This window comes from Lepidochelys kempii, chromosome 3 (assembly GCF_965140265.1).
Source record: "Lepidochelys kempii isolate rLepKem1 chromosome 3, rLepKem1.hap2, whole genome shotgun sequence".
NCBI lineage: Eukaryota > Metazoa > Chordata > Testudines > Cheloniidae > Lepidochelys > Lepidochelys kempii.
Window position 1 is genome coordinate 148,568,450 of NC_133258.1, and position 16,994 is coordinate 148,585,443.

Below are 16,994 nucleotides of genomic sequence, written 5' to 3' on the forward strand. Positions count from 1 at the left end.
CTCGGAATCAGCAAAAACCCAGCACAGAGAAGCTGAGCAGATCCCAGTGTGCACCATCGCTGGACAGTCACAGGCTTAGGGCAGGTGCTTAGGTGTGAGGCAGGCTTAGGACTCAGTGCTACATGAGCTGGGCCGGCGCTCGGAAGCAGAGCTGTGACCTGACCAGGCCCCTACAGGAATAGTTCATTCACTTGAACAGGACAGAGGAACAGGGAGCCAGCCAGAAGACTCAGGGATAGCAGGCAGCATCCAGCCTTGAATTCAGGGAAGTGCTGATCCATTCCCCCCGCCACAGGAGGGTGGAGGTCTTTGCCAGCATCCTCACCCAGCCTCAGGCTGCGCAGACCTGCTAAAGAATCTGCCTGTTCCAGTGGGAAAGGCCAGGAAGATCTGTGAGCATGGAAGAGGGGGAGGTGTCTTAGAGCAGGGCTGCCCAACTTACGGCCTGCGGGCTGTACACTGGCCCACCCGAACATTTCATAAGGCCCATGGCCGGTTTGAACACAATATATTAATGGCCGATTCATTAGCGTTTTGTCATCATGTGTACATCATTTAGTTTACATGTGTGTGTAAATAGACGATACTGTACATAGAAACACGTATGAAACAAGCTGAACTTAAAATATAAATCAATACAGGTGACTTTAAATTTTATTAAAATACGTAGAATGTGTTTGGCCCACAGCAGGTTGTGCGTAGATTTCTGTGGCCCTCCTGTGTAATAAGTTTGAGCAGCACTGGCTTGGAGTAAGAAACAGGCACCTTTGCTGAGTGGTGGGGAACGCAGGGACAGTGCGAGTCCCAAGAGCTCAGAGTCCTCCCACTTGGCACAAACAGGAGGGAGCAAAATCCCAGCATCAGGGCACCAGCAGCGACTGAGTCTCCTTTGCTAGATGGGCTCCAGCCGGCAAAGGGTACAGGGAGGGGATCGGTGCTATTTGAACGATTTAGCCAGCCTCTGCTATACTGGGGCAGCCAGAGGGCCTGTGGGGTTTTGCAACTGCTAGCCTCTGTAATATGAAGGGGCACTACTACTACTGCACTACATCTCCCAGCATGCCAAGCCACTGAGTGCCCTGGAAGCATTGCATGCTGGGATCTGTAGTCCCAGGCACATCACAGGTGTTGGGGGCACAATTAGGAGCAGCCCAACTGGTGAGTTGGCCAGTGCAGCCCCCATTCAGGCAGCACTGGGTTTGCCCCACACTAGAAAAGGACTGTGGGAGCTGGTCCCCAGCAATGAAGCCAAGTGACTGTAACATCCTGGAATGCGTCTTGGGTTGCCTGACCCCGCTGGCCACTGTGTGACGAGAATGAGGCTTACTGTGATGTGTGACTGACAGCTGGGCAGGAGGAGCCATGTGCCAGTGTATGCCATTAAGGACCCAGCCCATGAGCGGGTCCAGGGCCATGCCCACACAGGTTTGGGCACTAGTGACTTGGAGCGTTTCAACGGGTTAGTCTCACGTCTCTCCCCACCCTTGTGTTTCCCAGGTGAGCACCTACCTGCATGTGAAGGAGAAAGAGGGGGATCGAGACGCCACCTGCAGGAGCTCGACCATGCCACGGCTAGCCAAGCGAGCGCCCACCATAGCACATGTTTCCCTGGTCCCAAGCCCCGGGCCTGAGGCCGCCTTCCACACCCTGCCTAAGATCAGCTCCGGCTCCCTCCTCAGCAGCCTGAAGAGAAAGGGTCAGGCAAAGGCAGAGGATGCTCAGCTGCTCACATTGCAGGGCATCGTGGGAGCAGGTCCCAGCAGGCTACAGCCTTTGCTTGAGGAGAAGCACAATCCCAGCAACACTTGGCCTCCCAAGTGCAGCAGCGGGAAGAAGTTGGCAGGGAGACCTCCGAACCCCAGGCTTGGGCAGCTGCTGGACCTTGTGAAGAATCCGCTGGGGACGGCCATTGAGGCAGAATGTGGCATTGTCAGCGCGGCATCTAGTGGCCCCAAAGCTGAATTCCTGAGCCAAGCCTGGGGGCCCAGTAGTTCCCAGCTGGCGGTGGCGAAGAGTGCTTGCCAGCACCTTTCCCTGGGGTCCGTATTGAGCTTGGAGCTGCCCAAGGACCTTGGTCTCCTTGGTAATGTCCAGGACGCCATTAAAGTAGCACAGAAGGAGGTGCCAGGAGGGGAGGAGGTGAGGCAGGATGGTGGGGCGATTCCATGGGACACCGGTGAGGCAGAGAGGGAGGCGAATGGGGCCAGCCTGCGGAAGGAGACACTGAACCAGGCACTGGCCACATGCCAAAGGCCCAGAGGGCCAAGGGATGCTTTCAGGAAGGCTCCTAAGAGCGAGGGAGGCACCTGGTTCGAAGAGGTGAGTTTCAGCCCGAGCTACCGCAGGCCAAAGGCGCAGGGCATTGGTGCCACCCCCTGTGGGGAGGAGCAGTGGACTCCCAGGAGCCAGGGCAGTGGCAGTGATGATTTCCTGGACTTCAGACTGAACCGGCTCTCCCGCATCAGCGTGCTGCATGAGCAGATTGGGCGCGAGTGGGACAAGCTGGCAGCCACACTGGGCACGTCCGGCAGCGCAAAGGCCGAGAAGCCAGCAGGCTGCAAACCCAGACTCGAAGAAGCATCTAAGGTGGAGCTCAGGCCTTCTCCCACTAAGTACACGAGTGGTGCCGGAGGGGACCCCAGCACAGCCAAACCAGAGCATCCCGCAGTGAATGGCAAGCTAAAGGAAGATCCCCCAGAGCATCGGCTAGAGTCTGCCCCCTTCCAGGAGGCCTTGGAGGAAAGCCTGATGGCACGCTCTGGAAGGTGTGCAAAGCTACCGACCCTGCTGTCTGTGTCTGAATGCCAGCTCGGTGCCCAGCCACGTAGCCTCATGTCGGCAGGGTTAGACCGCCAGGGCCTGGCTCCAGATGGAAGGGCGGCCGGATCAGGGCTGTCCAAAGGGGCAAAGCTCCCAGGCTCAGCTGAGATTTGCCACCCTGACCACGAGCTGTTTGAAGAGGAGGAGGAGGAGCTCCAGGCCATCTGGAGGAACGTGGAGGGACGCAACAAGCAGAGCCCCTGTGCGGACACTGATGCCCACCCCATGTCGCGGAACAAGGCAGACAAGGCACAGAGCCCAGAGGTTTCCCGTGGGAGACTGATCTTAACATCAGCGAATAATGTGCTGGTAGCCAAGTTCACCCTTCCCAACTCCACCCAGCTCCTTCAGAGCCCAGACGGGGAAAGAGAAACCAGTGATGGGCACGGTAGTGAGGGCAGCCCACGCGGGTTCTGGGCATCCTTCCCCTGTCAAGACGAGCCCTGTGGGGTAAAGGAGGCTGCATCCATGGGATCAGTGGAGGGCAGCTGCCCACAGAACCAGCAGAAGCATCAGGAAGAGGACAGAGACGTTGGCAAGGTTAGTGGGCTCTGTGTACTGTTTCTTAGGGGCTGGGGGAGACCTGCCAGAAGCTGTACTGTCCCCTTTGCACACTCTCAGGCACTGCAGTGATCGGTCCGGATAACTAGATATTCCCTGCTTTATACCAGGCCTCTGAGCCACGGTTCCCCTGGCTAACCTGCTCCTGCACTGGCCACAAAGGGTCACTCATGAGCAGCACGTGGGGCTTAGCTGGCTGTCCGAACACCATCTCCAACCTGTGCCAAGGCTCAAACCCAAACCTCACCCACAGCAATCAGCAGGGTCAAACCCAAGCGTTTCAGCACCAAAATCACCTCCTCCTGCCACTTGAGTTGAAGCAGTAATTCTGCTAGCTGGGAGTCAGGAGCAGGCTAAGATAGGTGCAGAGACTGGCCGCTAGAGGGAGATGTGATCCCATGCTCTAACCCAGTGGCTCTCAACCTTTCCAGACTACTGGACCCCTTTTCAGGAGTCTGATTTGTTTTGCGTACCCCCAAGTTTCATCTCACTTAAAAACTACTTGCTTACAGAATCAGACATAAAAATACAAAAGTGCCCCAGCACATGATTACTTAAACATGGCTTACTTTCTCATTTTTACCGTATCATCATAAAATAAATCGATTGGAATATAAATATTGTATTTATATTTCAGTGTATAGTATATGGAACAGTATAAACAAGTCATTGTATGAAATTTTAGTTTGTACTGACTTCGCTGATGCTTTTTATGTAGCCTGTTGTAAAACTAGGCAAATAACTAGATGAGTACCCCTGGTTGAGAACCACTGCTCTAAACAGAAGATCACAGATGGATTGGGCATATGCAATGCACGTCTGCTCTGCACATGTGCTTACTGCAGGCGTGTGCATAGTGTGAGGATATGGCGAGGCAGATACTTGCTGGAACCTACTGCCTTTGAGCCTGTATGCACGGGCGCAGTCTTGCCCTGTAATGACTCGATGCACCAGAAGGATGAAAGGTCTGTGAGTGCCAGCCATGGGAGTTCTCCTGTAGCAAGTGAACGAGGACTGTGTTTTGGAACTGAAGGGCTGGGTTCTAGTCCTGGTGATTTCTGAAGCAAGGTGGATTTATAACCCTGTCAGGACAGATTATGTATGCACGGGGCTTACTGCGAATCCAGGCCAATGTGAGGAAGATGGTCTCTGTGCTGTGGTTCCCTGCTCTGCAATTCACTGCTGTCTTCTGGTCCCAGAGGCCATGGATGGGGCTGGGAAGAACCATGTAGCTAATGTGTCAGGGATACAGGATCCCAAGAAGGTCTCATTGCACAGTAGCTCACTGTCACCCCTGAATCTGCGCAGCATTGAGCCTTCCCACTAGGTCCGGAAGGGCAGCATATGTCTCCATCAGGACACACATGGCCCCATTATAATCCCTCTGACAGAGACTTTGACCCCAAATGACCCATTTACCATTGCAGGCTTCAAGTTATGGTCCTGGCTGGCTGTGGGACCCCCTGGATGGCTGGCTGCGGGGGACTGCACTCCCAACAGCCCAGTGGTGCTGGGGCTGCTTTGCTCATTGCCTGTCTCCTTGCAGACACCCCCCAGTAAAATGGAGTTTCAGATGATGGAAGGGACTCTGGAAAGGAAACACGTGTTGCAGACAGGAGGCAGAAAGGTACAGTAGAAGCTGCCCAGCCTTCTCTGTGGGCCCTGGGCTGCATTTTCCTTCTTTAACTTTATCAGTCTCTAATCACACACACAGTATGTTCGATACACTGCCAGAAGCGGGGCCTGTTAAGCTCCTAAGTGCATAGCTAGACACGCAAGTCAGTGGCCTGGTTCTCAAAGATGCTGTCACCCAGCAACGTCCATTGTCTTCACTGTGAGGTGTGGGGTGCACGGCACATCTGGCTGTGCACGTAGGTACCTAACGGGAGGCCCCCATTGTTGAAAATCTTGGATCCTGTTTTGAAGGTAAAATGGATAAAACCCCCAAAGGGGAAATTCTGCCCATCTAAACAGCTCCTTGAGCGTTTCTCCAGCTGTTCCCGAGTCATGGAGCTGGTGATTTGATCTCCCAAGCTGTCCAGAGCACTTCTCGCCAGTCGTATTTACCTTCTTTCTAAGCAGGGGAAGCCGGTGCTTAATCAGGTCTGCAGTTCTGTAACACTTCGGTGCATGGCTTTGAGTGTAGGATCTAAGCAGTTACTGAGCTGTTATTAAACATTCCCTAAACGCTGGAAGTTGACCCTGGTCAGCGTCTGCAGCATGGAGCTAGTGATATTCCTCAGAATACCAGTCATTTATAGTAGCTTCTAGGATTGTACGACCCCTGTCAGGCCCTGCCAAGCGATGGTATCACGTTGGAGTCAATCTGCAACATGCCCGATGACATGCCACAAACAGAGAGGAATTAGTGCTTGGACATCGACGGCCAGATCTTCAGTTCCTGTAAATGGGTGCAGCTCCGTTGAAGTCAATGGGCTGGATCCTGAGCTGGTGTAAATCAGCGTAGTTCCATTGAAGTCAGCAAAGCTCCACGTTGATTTACGTCAGCTGCCTGGCACTCTCCCCGGAGCAAGGGTAGAGATGCTGTGCTGTTTGGGCTAGGCCTTGCCTGCTTCACCTTTGGCCTCTGCTTCTGATCTGTTAGGCAACCTGTCGCACCTGGAACCTCTTCCATGCGGTGCTGATGAGGCAGACACTGTGCTTCTACCAGGACAGGAAGGACACTCTCAAGGTACGGTGTGCAGTTGGGCCTCTCCCAGGGAGAGGCGGGGCGGGGATGTGAGGCTGACAGTGAGGATAGAGCAGTGTCCACTGGTGAGAGCAGGAAGAATGGCGGCCAGGACTCCTGGGTTCTGTTCTTGGCTCTAGGTGGGGGAAGGGAAATGTCAGTGGGAGTGGCAGTGGTTGAAGAAGGGGTTTGCCACTTATTTACTGCGTGACCTTGAGCAAGTTCCTTCTTTATGCCTCAGTTTCCCCCTCAGATTGCAGACCAGCGCTGGAATAGCGGACAGTGGTAGTACAGTTTCATTAATGAATGCATGCAAGTGCTTTGAAGAGCAAATCATTATCAGTGGCAGGGGGCTGCAGATCACAGGGCTGGGACAGATGGGGGAATGAACCCCTCACCTCCCAGCCACCACATGCGGCTGAGGTTTAGGGTGGTGGGGCTGGCAAGGTGAGCAGGGGGAGCAAGGATCTCTGGGAAGATGGCTGGAGCTGAGAGGAGAACCATGGTCTCTTGCTCTCCAGCCTGTCTCTTTGTGTCTGGGCCTTTGGCTAGGGGGAGCCCTGTTGGGTTTGAAGGGGCAGGACAAGTCCCCCACCCATGCAGACATCCCCGCTACCTCAGGATCCTCTGCTACTGCCAGCCTCTTTCAGGCCATTAGGGGGTTGGTGCTTGGGGTGCTCCTCCTAAGTGCGGGTTCTCTGTGAGCCGGGGAGGTGGCCTTGGTTTCCCAGTCTCTGGGTGATACTGGCATTGCATCCAGGGGGAGGGGATACAAGCACAAAGCATTCCCTTAGCTGATTACGCCGGAGACCCACTGAATGGCACACACAGGGGTTCACTCACCTTTCACACCTACTTGGCGCTGCCAGCTGCCCCCATCCCCTGTCTCCAGCTCTCTGCCCCTCACAGTGTCATGCACCTACAGGGCACAGCTGCCCCCCTTGATGCCCACAGTCTCTTGACCATAGAACGCTGCTGCTCACCAGCCTTGCCTTTCATGAACACACCCCCATACACCCCCATTCTGCTGGCCGGGAACAGCTTTGTCCTGGTTGTTACCCCTTGTGGCAGATCCTAGGTGTGGTGGGGACCATGGAGCAGAATGGACACTAGTTAGTTGTGAGTCACAGGCATGAGGGAATCCTGCTAGCACAGGGAAAAGATGCCCCAAGCCTCAGAGGCCTCACTGTCTTCTTTGCTGTCTTTTGTGCTGCAGAGCTCCGTGGTGGCCCTGCCCCTGAACCTCTCGGGAGCACAGTGCATCCGGGAAACAGAGTACACCAAAAAGACCAACTGCTTCAGGCTACAGTGAGTAACCCCAACCAATCAATTCCATAGAGATTCAGGAGGGGTGAGTGGTCCCATAAGTACAGTGCCTCCTGCTGGCCTCCTCATAGTGCTGTGATTAATGCCCTTAATTGACCACATGCATAGCCAGATAATGATAAGCAGTCAGCTCCGATGAAATGCCAGCCCCTGAGCATTGGGGACCAGGCCCTAATCACTGAGGCATGGTTCCTTTGCCCTGGGGCCTGTAGCCCAGGGGGAGTGAATATGGGGTTCTAGTGTAATTCCATCCTCTATCCCTTTGACTCCTAGGCTGGTGGGGTTGGGGAGGGGTGGGGTAGGAATTTGCACCTCATGTCATCGTTTTGCTGACTTGCTCTTTTCCTCCCAGGCTGCGGGATGGCTCTGAGTACCTCTTGAAAGCTCCATCCCAGCCGCTCATGAACCAGTGGGTCTCCAAACTGCAGCAGAATTCAGGTGAGGAACACTCCAGCCACTGGCAGAGCAGGATGCAATGCAGGGGTGGAGCAGTTAGGGGCACTGGCAGAGCTGTGTGTGGGGAGCCCAGGGCTGGGATAGCAGGGGGGCTGCAGGTCAGGGGTGCAGGACACTGGCAGAGCTGTGTGTGGGGAGCCCAGGGCTGGGATAGCGGGGGTGGGGGGTGCAGGTCAGGGGTGAGGGGCACTGGCAGAGCTGTGTGTGGGGAGCCCAGGGCTGGGATAGCGGGGGTGGGGGGTGCAGGTCAGGGGTGAGGGGCACTGGCAGAACTGTGTGAGGGGAGCCCAGGGCTGGAATAGCAGGGGGATGGGATGGCGTTGGATGAACTGTGCAGGAAGCTTCATTCTGTGCTTTCATTGCTTTGCTCTCAACACAAGCGATAGTCCTTCCTGAACTTCCTGGTGCAGGAGGAGTCAGAGGTCTGCATTTCTCCCCTTCTCCTAAGTTTCAGGGCAAGGCTTGATTTGTGACCTCACATGCTCCAGTGTAAATCAGGAGTGACTCCACTGATAGCAGCTGAGTCCCCCTGCCATAAAACTGGTGAGATCCCATGAGGTTGAGGCACTCCTATGGGCATGACCATTAAACAAGGTCTGTGCTCAGGCAGGTGGCTCAGGCACTGTGACGAAATCCCAACCAGGTGTGAGAGAGAATCATTGAGACTCCAGGGCATGAGGCTAAGGAGAGCCAGACCCTGCCGTGGGCCAGCATGAGTCCCTGGGCCTGTCACATACTGCTCTACAGGGCACCTGGGGATTTGAAGCACATTTCCTCCCCCTATTGCTGGAGGTTTCCAAGTGAGAGCGTGATCCCCCCCAAGGCCCAAACTCACCTTAGAATAAATTTCAGGGGGTAGCTGAGGGTGAGAGCAGGAGGGGATGTCACGGAATCCCCAGGCGATGCTCTGGAGTTGCTCCCTACGAAGCCTGGCAGGACTCTGGTGAAATCTCCTCTCTGTGAGCAGACTGTCTTCAGGGCAAGAAGCTCACACGGCTTCCACCTTCTTGGGTCTGACCTCAGAGTATTCAGCATCCTCTGCCCCTCCGTGCGCTTCCCACAGCGAGTCCGGGCAGGCAGGGCTTCTGAGGAAGCCAGAGGGTCCTGCACCCCAACTTTGCAGTCAGACGTGACTCTCAGCCAGCCAGTAAAACAGAAGGTTTATTAGATGACAGGAACATGGTCTAAAACAGAGCTTGTAGGTACAGAGAACAGGACCCCTCAGCTGGGTCCATTTTGGGGGGCAGTGAGCCAGACAACCACATCTGCACTTCACTCATCTTCCCCAGCTAGCCCTCAGCTGACTCATCCTCCAGCGGTCCTCCTCTGGGCTTTGTCCCTTTCCCAGGCCAGGAGGTCACCTGATCCCTTTGTTCTCCAACCCTTTAGCTCTCACCTTGCAGAGGGGAAGGGCCAGGCCATCAGTTGCCAGGAAACAGGGTGTCAGTCATTCTCTGTGTCCAGACCCCTGCACACACCTCCCTCTAGGGCTCTGCAATGATCATACACCCTTATCCCACCACCTAGAAACTTAAGAACTGCATAGGGGAAACTGAGGCACCCCCACACTATTCAGAGAAAACATTAACAGTCCCACTTCATTACAGGGGAACTTCCCAGATTCCTTGGAGCCATAGGCTCCAACTTCAGGTGCTGCTCTCTATGCAGTGAGAGTCCCATGCAGGTTACTGTATCTGAATCTCTCAGACCAGGCCTTAGAGCCTACACTCCCTTCTGCTTTGCAGGGACACTCAGAATTCCTGGGCACACTGGATTTTGCCCATGTGCTCGCCAAATTTTCTCTTTGCTGCCTCTCCCTGTGGTGGAGTGGTTTGTGTGCCTGGTTCTGCCCTTCACCTGAGAGGTGGCTGCATTTCCACGGTGCTGAGTGTCTGGAGTTTGGGCAACTTGCTGGGCTCCTGGGGAGGAGAGGAGTTATGTAAACAGCCAAACATTATTGTCCTGGTGCCTGAGCTGTGGAGAAGGGTTTGGGCTGGTTAGTTTGCGGACACTGAGCCAGGACCCGCTTCCCTAGTTCATTTTCATTCTAGTGCCCCTTCATGTTGTGAACATGGACAGAAAAATAGCATCAAAATGCCCCCATGTGCAGCAGGGAAGGGCTCTGTGTGGGAATGTGCTGTAAGGATGTGTGATTTCTAAAGCACACCAAAGTGTTGTGCACGAATTGCTCTGTGTAGACTCTGCTGGTGTACAGCAAAGGTTTCCGAGTGGGCTTTAATGTAGTGCTGTTTCAAACAACACTGTGTTCAAGCACACCAGCAGGGTCTACGTGAACCAATTAATGTGCAAGATGTCAGCGTGCTTTCGAAATCATAACCCCATAGAGTGGATTACTCCCCCTTGTAAACAAGCCCTTCGTACATGCAGCTGGGTTGCTCCTCACACCCAGACCTGTCAGACCCACCACACACCAATTACTGTCCCTCTGTGAGAAAACATGCTTGGGGTCTGTAGCCTATGTTATGTACAAATTAGACTTTGGCTTAAAGTTAGCCGAAGTGTAGAGGAGTCTAGGAAATGGAGGTGGTTAGTGTGAGGAAGTTAGAGATAAGTTGGAGACAGTAAGAATATTGCAGTTAGCAAGGACATAAGCTGAGTTATGGTGCCGTTATGTTTTGGTTATAACTGCTTCAAGCAGGGTTTTTAATGAATAATTGAGAAATGTGAATGTTTTTTTTTCCCAATTCTGTCTGTATTGATCGTATGAGAAGGATTTTGGGTCAGATGTTCATTTAAATAATGTGTAATGTAAAGAGCCAATAAGGGGGAGGAGGAAATATAATTATGGTAAGGGGCAGTTTAATGTTAGGTAGTATGATAACAGATGATAAAAGGAGTTGTTTTGTTAATTTGGGAGGAGCTCCAATTAACGTCCAAAGGGTCCTGTTAAGTTCCAGGATTATCAGTTTGGACGTCACTCTGTCGTCAGTGGTCCATTCGCTCGCTGATACACTGTTTCATCTTTGTGTGCAAGTAGAATTGTGGTACTGTGTAAATAGTAATCACATCCCTGTTTGTTTAGCGATGCATTTTGCTTTTGAATAAAGTTTAGTTTCATCGTTCTAAGTGTCTCCTAGTGGTCCTCTACTAAATACGTTTTCTGTAACCGACCTAAAGGCTCAAAAACTAAGTTGGGTTTTATTGCACCCTTATCTTTAATAACTCTATATTAACTGGAAACATTTCAATATAAGGTGACAGCTTGCAGACAGGCACTGCCCTCACCCATCCCAGGTGCCAGGCCGTCTGGGGCTGCCCAAGGCAGCCTCCGTAACCCATTCCCCTAGATGGGAACCTCTGCTGTTGACCTGACACTGAGCACAGAAGGGCAAACCCTGAGCCATGCCGAGCACCCGTGACTCTCAGCACCTCTCTGGCCTTGGCCCCAGGTGGTTCAGCCCAGCATGGCGTGAGATAGGCCCTACCATCTGTGGATTTCAGGACTCTCGTTGCTGGCTCTTTTCCACATTATCAATAGATATTTTCTTTGCCCACAGGTTTCCCTGAAGTGGATTATTTCCAGGCAGTCACGCAGCCTGCTGAAGGGACCAGTTCTGCTATGGGGTGAGTGCTGGGAAGCCCCGTCCAATCAGTGAGCAGATGGTGGCTAACGCTTGGCATTCAGAGCCACTCATTCCAGGGCTCTGCAGAGTAGCAGAAGGGGACTGTGCTGACCCAATGAATTAGCTGCACTGACCAGGCCAAATCTCCTTCCATTACCTACCCATGTCTCTAACCTCTCCATGTCCCTTTGGATATTGCCCCATCTTCACTGGGGTTTGCAGCTCTTCCCAGTTTAGTATCACCTCCCAACCCCATTAGCATGCTGTGTTACCCAGCTTCCTGGGCCTTGAAGAAGCTTCAGGTGAGCCAGGCTGAGGCCTGCATTAGATGCCTCCCCTACTCAGAGCTCTTGGGTAGGGGTCCTGCCCATGCTGGTTTGAATTGTCTGTGGGTCAGATTGCCTGAGGTGAGCAGGCCCTCTCTGCAGGTGAGACCAGCTCTGTAAATCTGTCTCTCTGCCACTCCCTTTCGTACACAGACCCAGCAAGATCTCTGGGCCTGGAAGCTCCAGCTCTTCCCACCTCCTGGGACATCATCAGCCTGTTACAGCCAAGAACCAAGAGATCACATTGCTGCCCAGGTCGAGTGCCAGGCTGCAGCTGCCTTATGGGACACAGGAGGACCCACTGGATTCAGCAGCCTCACAAGCAGGTGGGTGGGTGTGGTGACTTCCCAGCGCCCCAGCCTGTTGGGGCCTCTCCTCAGGTGCCCAGCTCAGTGTCCCTTGCTCTCTGTAGCAGAGCAGTGCTCCTCACACTACTCCACTCACGCCTGGTTAGGTGGCTCCATAATAACCCCGCCCGAGCTGCAGGTTCCAGCATCGTGTCCTGAGTCCTTCCGCCAGCAGGGCCTTCCTGCACGGTCTCAGGGCTGGTACGAAGCGCGTACAAGTGACATCAGCCCTTATGCGGTGGGAAGGAACCAAGCTGAGTGGGAGACACTAATGCCCTTGGAATCCTCCCTCCAGCTGGAGAGGCACCATGGACTCACCCACGCTGGAGTTTGGGCAGGACACCTGGGTTAACCTCCCCGCAGCTCACCCCCATCCCACCTCCTGTGCAGAGTGCCCTGGCCAAGCCACCTCATCTGTCCTCTGGGCACTGAGGACAGAGGAGAGAGCGCCCCCTGTTGAGTTACACACAACACCTCCTTGCAGCACAGCCCCCTTCAGAGCATTGGGCTCAGTGCTGATCCTCTGTTGAGACACCTCCACCACTCCCTGCAGCACAGCACCCCCTATCTTTGTGCTGGGTCACTGCTACTCAAGAGGAGAGAGCGCCCCCTACTGAGTCCCCTCCTTCCCTCCTTGCAACACCCTGATTTTAATGTGGGTCTCTCCGCCAAATGCCAGGCCTCACCCTGTCTGTTGAGCTGGTGATTTTGTGATGAGGACGCTTGTCCCACCAGTGGCTGGACCGAAACCCACCAGCTCCCCTTGCGCAATCCAGCCATGGAATGAGGCTGGGTCACTACCGATTTCCAGAGGCGAAAGGTCCCATCTTCTGCTCCCATCACCATCCTGGGTTTGGTAGGCTAATCCTCCCCTGCAGGCTGTACAAGTGTCCCAAGGCTCTTTGGGGCTGGCGCAGTGGCATCCTGTTGTCACCTTGCATTTTACCAGGCTGCACCACTGTAACCACAGCACCATTGTAACATGCTGAGTTTGAGCTAGAACAATCTGCGCTTAGAAGCCCTTCTCTGTCTGTCTGACATATATAAGCTCCTTTCCTTGTGTTTCCCCTTTCTGCATTAGGAGATAATCACAGAGCCGTCAGCCACACGACAGGGCAGAGACAGTGGTTGCCTGCTGGGTCTCCAAAGTCCCAGGATAACAGCTACCAGGAGGAGGAGGATGCGCTGGTGATTCACAAGAGGAGGTCCCACTCATTCACCTCAGGTATGCAGCACAGGAAGACTGGGTTAGTGGCAGGAGCAGGGGACTGGGAGCCCATGGGCTGAAGCTCTGTTCCTGGCTCTGGCCCTTTGTCCAGAGAGGAAACTGCACCTCAGTCTCCCCCTCTGTAACCCTGACCCCCGCTTTCAGTGGAGCTGTGCTTGTAAAGAACTTGGAGATCCTGGCATAAATGGTGGTAGAGAATCCTGACTGACGGGCCTTAGCAGGCTTCTGGCTTCTTATTGGCTGGCTGTGGCAGGCTGCTACATATAAGTGGTTTGCTAGTCAGAGGTGGTGGGAAGGGGGCTGAGATCCAAGTCTCTTTGTGTTCCCATCACAGAGCCGATCTGCAAGGGTTGGGATTGTGAGTCATGCTTGGTTGAACCCACTCGGGGATGAGGATGGGGATGGAGAGTGTATCAGTTATATGCAGGTTTTAGAAGAGCCATTCAAGCTGTAAAGAGGATGAGCTTCCCAGGTTGGCCTCTGCCTGGGCTTGTGGGACTAAGCCAGGGGCAGGCAAACTTTTTGGCCTGAGGGCCACATCTGGTTTCCTAAATTGTATGGAGGGCTGGTTAGGGGAGGCTGTGCCTCCTGAAACAGCCAGGCGTGCCCCCCGCTTCTCACACCCTGACAGTCCCCCCGGGACTCCTGCCCCATCCACCCCTCCCTGTCCCCTGACCGCCCCCAGAACTCCTGCCCCTGACTGCCCCCCACCGCCCCATCCAAGCCCCCCTCTCCTTCCTGACTGCCACCCAGGACCCATGCCCCCATTCAACCCCCCTGTTCCCTGCCCTCTGACCGCCCCGCCCCCATCCACACCCCTGCCCCCTGACCACCTCCCCGAACTCCCCTGCCCTCTATCCAACCCCCCCTGCTCCTTGCCCCCTTACTGCGCTGCCTGGAGCACCAGAGGCTGGCGGCGCTACAGCCGTGCCGCCCAGAGCACCAGGAGAGGCCGCCTCCCCACCGCGCAGCACAGAGCTCCGGGTTAGGCCGCGGCTCTGCAGCTGTGCTGCCTGGCAAGAGCTCGCAGGCCCACTGCCCAGGGGCTGCGCAGTGAGCTGAGGCTGCAGGGGAGGGGGAACAGCAGGGGAGGGGCTGAGGACTAGCCTCCTGGGCCAGGAGCTCAGGGGCCAGGCAGGAGGGTCCCGTGGGCCGGATGTTGCCCGCAGGCCATAGTTTGCCCACCTCTGGACTAAGCACAGCGTCACTGGCTTTCAGCTGAACCGCAGACTTTCCCCCCCATCCCTAAGGTGTCCTTTCCCCAGGAAGTTCAGGCTTTCCTTTTCAAGGTCTGAATTTCATTGCCAAAGGCCACCATGTGATGGCACCAACATCCTTCTCCTCACTGCGACACATCTGCAATAGAGATGGGTCTCTTCTCTGGGTACCTGGGGAGGTTACTCCCAAAATAAAGACAGGTTTCAGAGTAACAGCCGTGTTAGTCTGTATTCGCAAAAAGAAAAGGAGTACTTGTGGCACCTTAGAGACTAACCAATTTATTTGAGCATGAGCTTTCGTGAGCTACAGCTCACTTCATCGGATGCATACCGTGGAAACTGCAGCAGACTTTATATACACACAGAGAATATGAAACAATACCTCCTCCCACCCCACTGTCCTGCTGGTAATAGCTTATCTAAAGTGATCATCAGGTTGGGCCATTTCCAGCACAAATCCAGGTTTTCTCACCCTCCACCCCCCCACACAAATTCACTCTCCTGTGAATAAATGTGTAAAGAGTTGTCACTTTGGATGGGCTATCACCAGCAGGAGAGTGAATTTGTGTGGCGGGGGTGGAGGGTGAGAAAACCTGGATTTGTGCTGGAAATGGCCCAACCTGATGATCACTTTAGATAAGCTATTACCAGCAGGACAGTGGGGTGGGAGGAGATATTGTTTCATATTCTCTGTGTGTATATAAAGTCTGCTGCAGTTTTCATGGTATGCATCCGATGAAGTGAGCTGTAGCTCACGAAAGCTTATGCTCAAATAAATTGGTTAGTCTCTAAGGTGCCACAAGTACTCCTTTTCTTTTTCCCAAAATAAAGTGGATAGGAAGTCCCTGTATTTGTATCCCATTCCCCAATGCCCCTTATCCAGACAGTCCCCCACATGTGGGACCAGATTGGAGCTGGGGCCCTGCTAGTCAAAGCTCTCATACTTCCTGAGAGGGAATTGGGTTATGACACCCCCCGTCCGGCAAGCCAGACCATCCCTCTGACCAGGGGCCATACAGGAGCTGGGGCTGGAGGGGAAAGGCCCCATATCCTAGGGCCCTTGATAGTTCAGTGGTGGTGGTGTTTCCATGGGAAGCTGCAACCTGTCCAATGCTCCATCTCTTTCAGCCACTTACCAGAAGATCACGCCGGTGTCGGTGCCCAAGGAGCCCCTGGAGGCTGGGAACAGCTACTCCATCACGCTGTACATCGGGGAGCAGGCAGTGGCCATGCCCAGGGCTCGCTGTCACTCCTTTGTGGCCAGGCCGGGGAGCCCACGGGAAGGCGCCCTCTCTCGCCACAAGAACAAATCCGTCTTTAAGAAGTTCTTTGGGAAGAAAGAATGAGCCGATTGGATGGGGGGGGATGCAGGTTGCAAGAGGGCTTGAGACTGCCGTTGCTTCCTCCACGCAAGCCTGTTAGCTCCCACTCATGTGCCATCCTAGCAGGACCTCTCCGCCCAGCACCTGTCCACAGGGCTCCCTCTCTCCCCAGGGCTGATGGGAGTACTGCGGGGGAGAGAGACTGCTGTGCTGGGCCATACCAGCCCAGGGGCTGCCCCTCACCCACCCACCCCTAAAGGAAGCAGATGCCAGGGGCCAGGCTGCTCTGGCAGACAAGGAGCAGAAGGGGAGTGCATTGCTGTATCTATCAGAGCCCTCTCGCTGAGCTTGCAGGGCCTGGTCTCTGTGTGCCAGTGGAGCTGATGGAGCCCTGTGGCAGGGAGGGGTGTCGGGCAGCTGGTTCCCCAGACACCCCGGGGCACATGCTGTCCAGGGCGGGGAAAAGGGATTATTGTTATTAAAACCAAACAAATCAAACTATCTTGCTGTTTCTTCCTCCCCTTTCTAGCAGGGCCAGTGTTAGGAGGAGGCTCACTTGGGCTGCGGTTCTCCTGAGTCCCATGCCAGGGGGCCTTCCTCAGATCCTCCAGGTGTGCTCTAGGAATCAGTGCTTTCTAGGGGGAGCTGTGCTGGGTTCAAAGGAGAAGGGGCCTAGTCTGCGCTGCTCTGGGTTGGCGAGGGGCTCCTTGGAATGCCAAAATTACAGGGGGAGCTGGGAGTCTCTCTGGGAAGCCTTGCTCCGGAGCGTTCCTTGTCCGTGGTAGCTCATAGCCCAGCCCCGAGCTGCCCAGCTGACCCCAACTAGAGCAGGGTCTACAGGAAACCTCACTTCCCTCCCCGGGGACACAGCCTGGAGGTGATTCCACACCACTGAGTGCTAAGCTGGTGAGCTTTCCTCTGCCTGCCCCTGCCACCCCCTCCCCTAGGAGACCTGCCTGGAGAAGGAGCTGTGCGTCAGGCCAGCCCCGGACATCCCTCCGAGGGGAGCTCAGTCCAGAAGTAGCGCCTGTTTTTCACCCACTGCTCAGGTGGGATTTACACCGGGCCATGCCCCAGTTCACATGGTTGGTGTAGGGGGCAGGTTCATTACTCCGTCC

General features: G+C 54.7%; 1 protein-coding gene across 6 annotated transcripts in view; it reads left to right on the forward strand.

The window, feature by feature from the left end:
- LOC140909372 (uncharacterized) overlaps nucleotides 1-16,374 on the forward strand; it is a 47,397-nt gene extending 31,023 nt beyond the window's left edge. For all 6 annotated transcript variants that reach the window (XM_073338500.1, XM_073338499.1, XM_073338497.1 and 3 more), the window contains 9 exons: nucleotides 1,498-3,360; nucleotides 4,928-5,008; nucleotides 5,987-6,073; nucleotides 7,287-7,378; nucleotides 7,749-7,834; nucleotides 11,371-11,437; nucleotides 11,916-12,088; nucleotides 13,191-13,334; nucleotides 15,683-16,374. In XM_073338500.1, the coding sequence (XP_073194601.1) occupies nucleotides 1,498-3,360; nucleotides 4,928-5,008; nucleotides 5,987-6,073; nucleotides 7,287-7,378; nucleotides 7,749-7,834; nucleotides 11,371-11,437; nucleotides 11,916-12,088; nucleotides 13,191-13,334; nucleotides 15,683-15,900 (2,811 nt within the window). In that variant the 3' untranslated portion in view covers nucleotides 15,901-16,374. The remainder of the gene's footprint in view (nucleotides 1-1,497; nucleotides 3,361-4,927; nucleotides 5,009-5,986; nucleotides 6,074-7,286; nucleotides 7,379-7,748; nucleotides 7,835-11,370; nucleotides 11,438-11,915; nucleotides 12,089-13,190; nucleotides 13,335-15,682) is intronic.
- The last annotated feature ends 620 nt before the right edge of the window (nucleotides 16,375-16,994 follow it).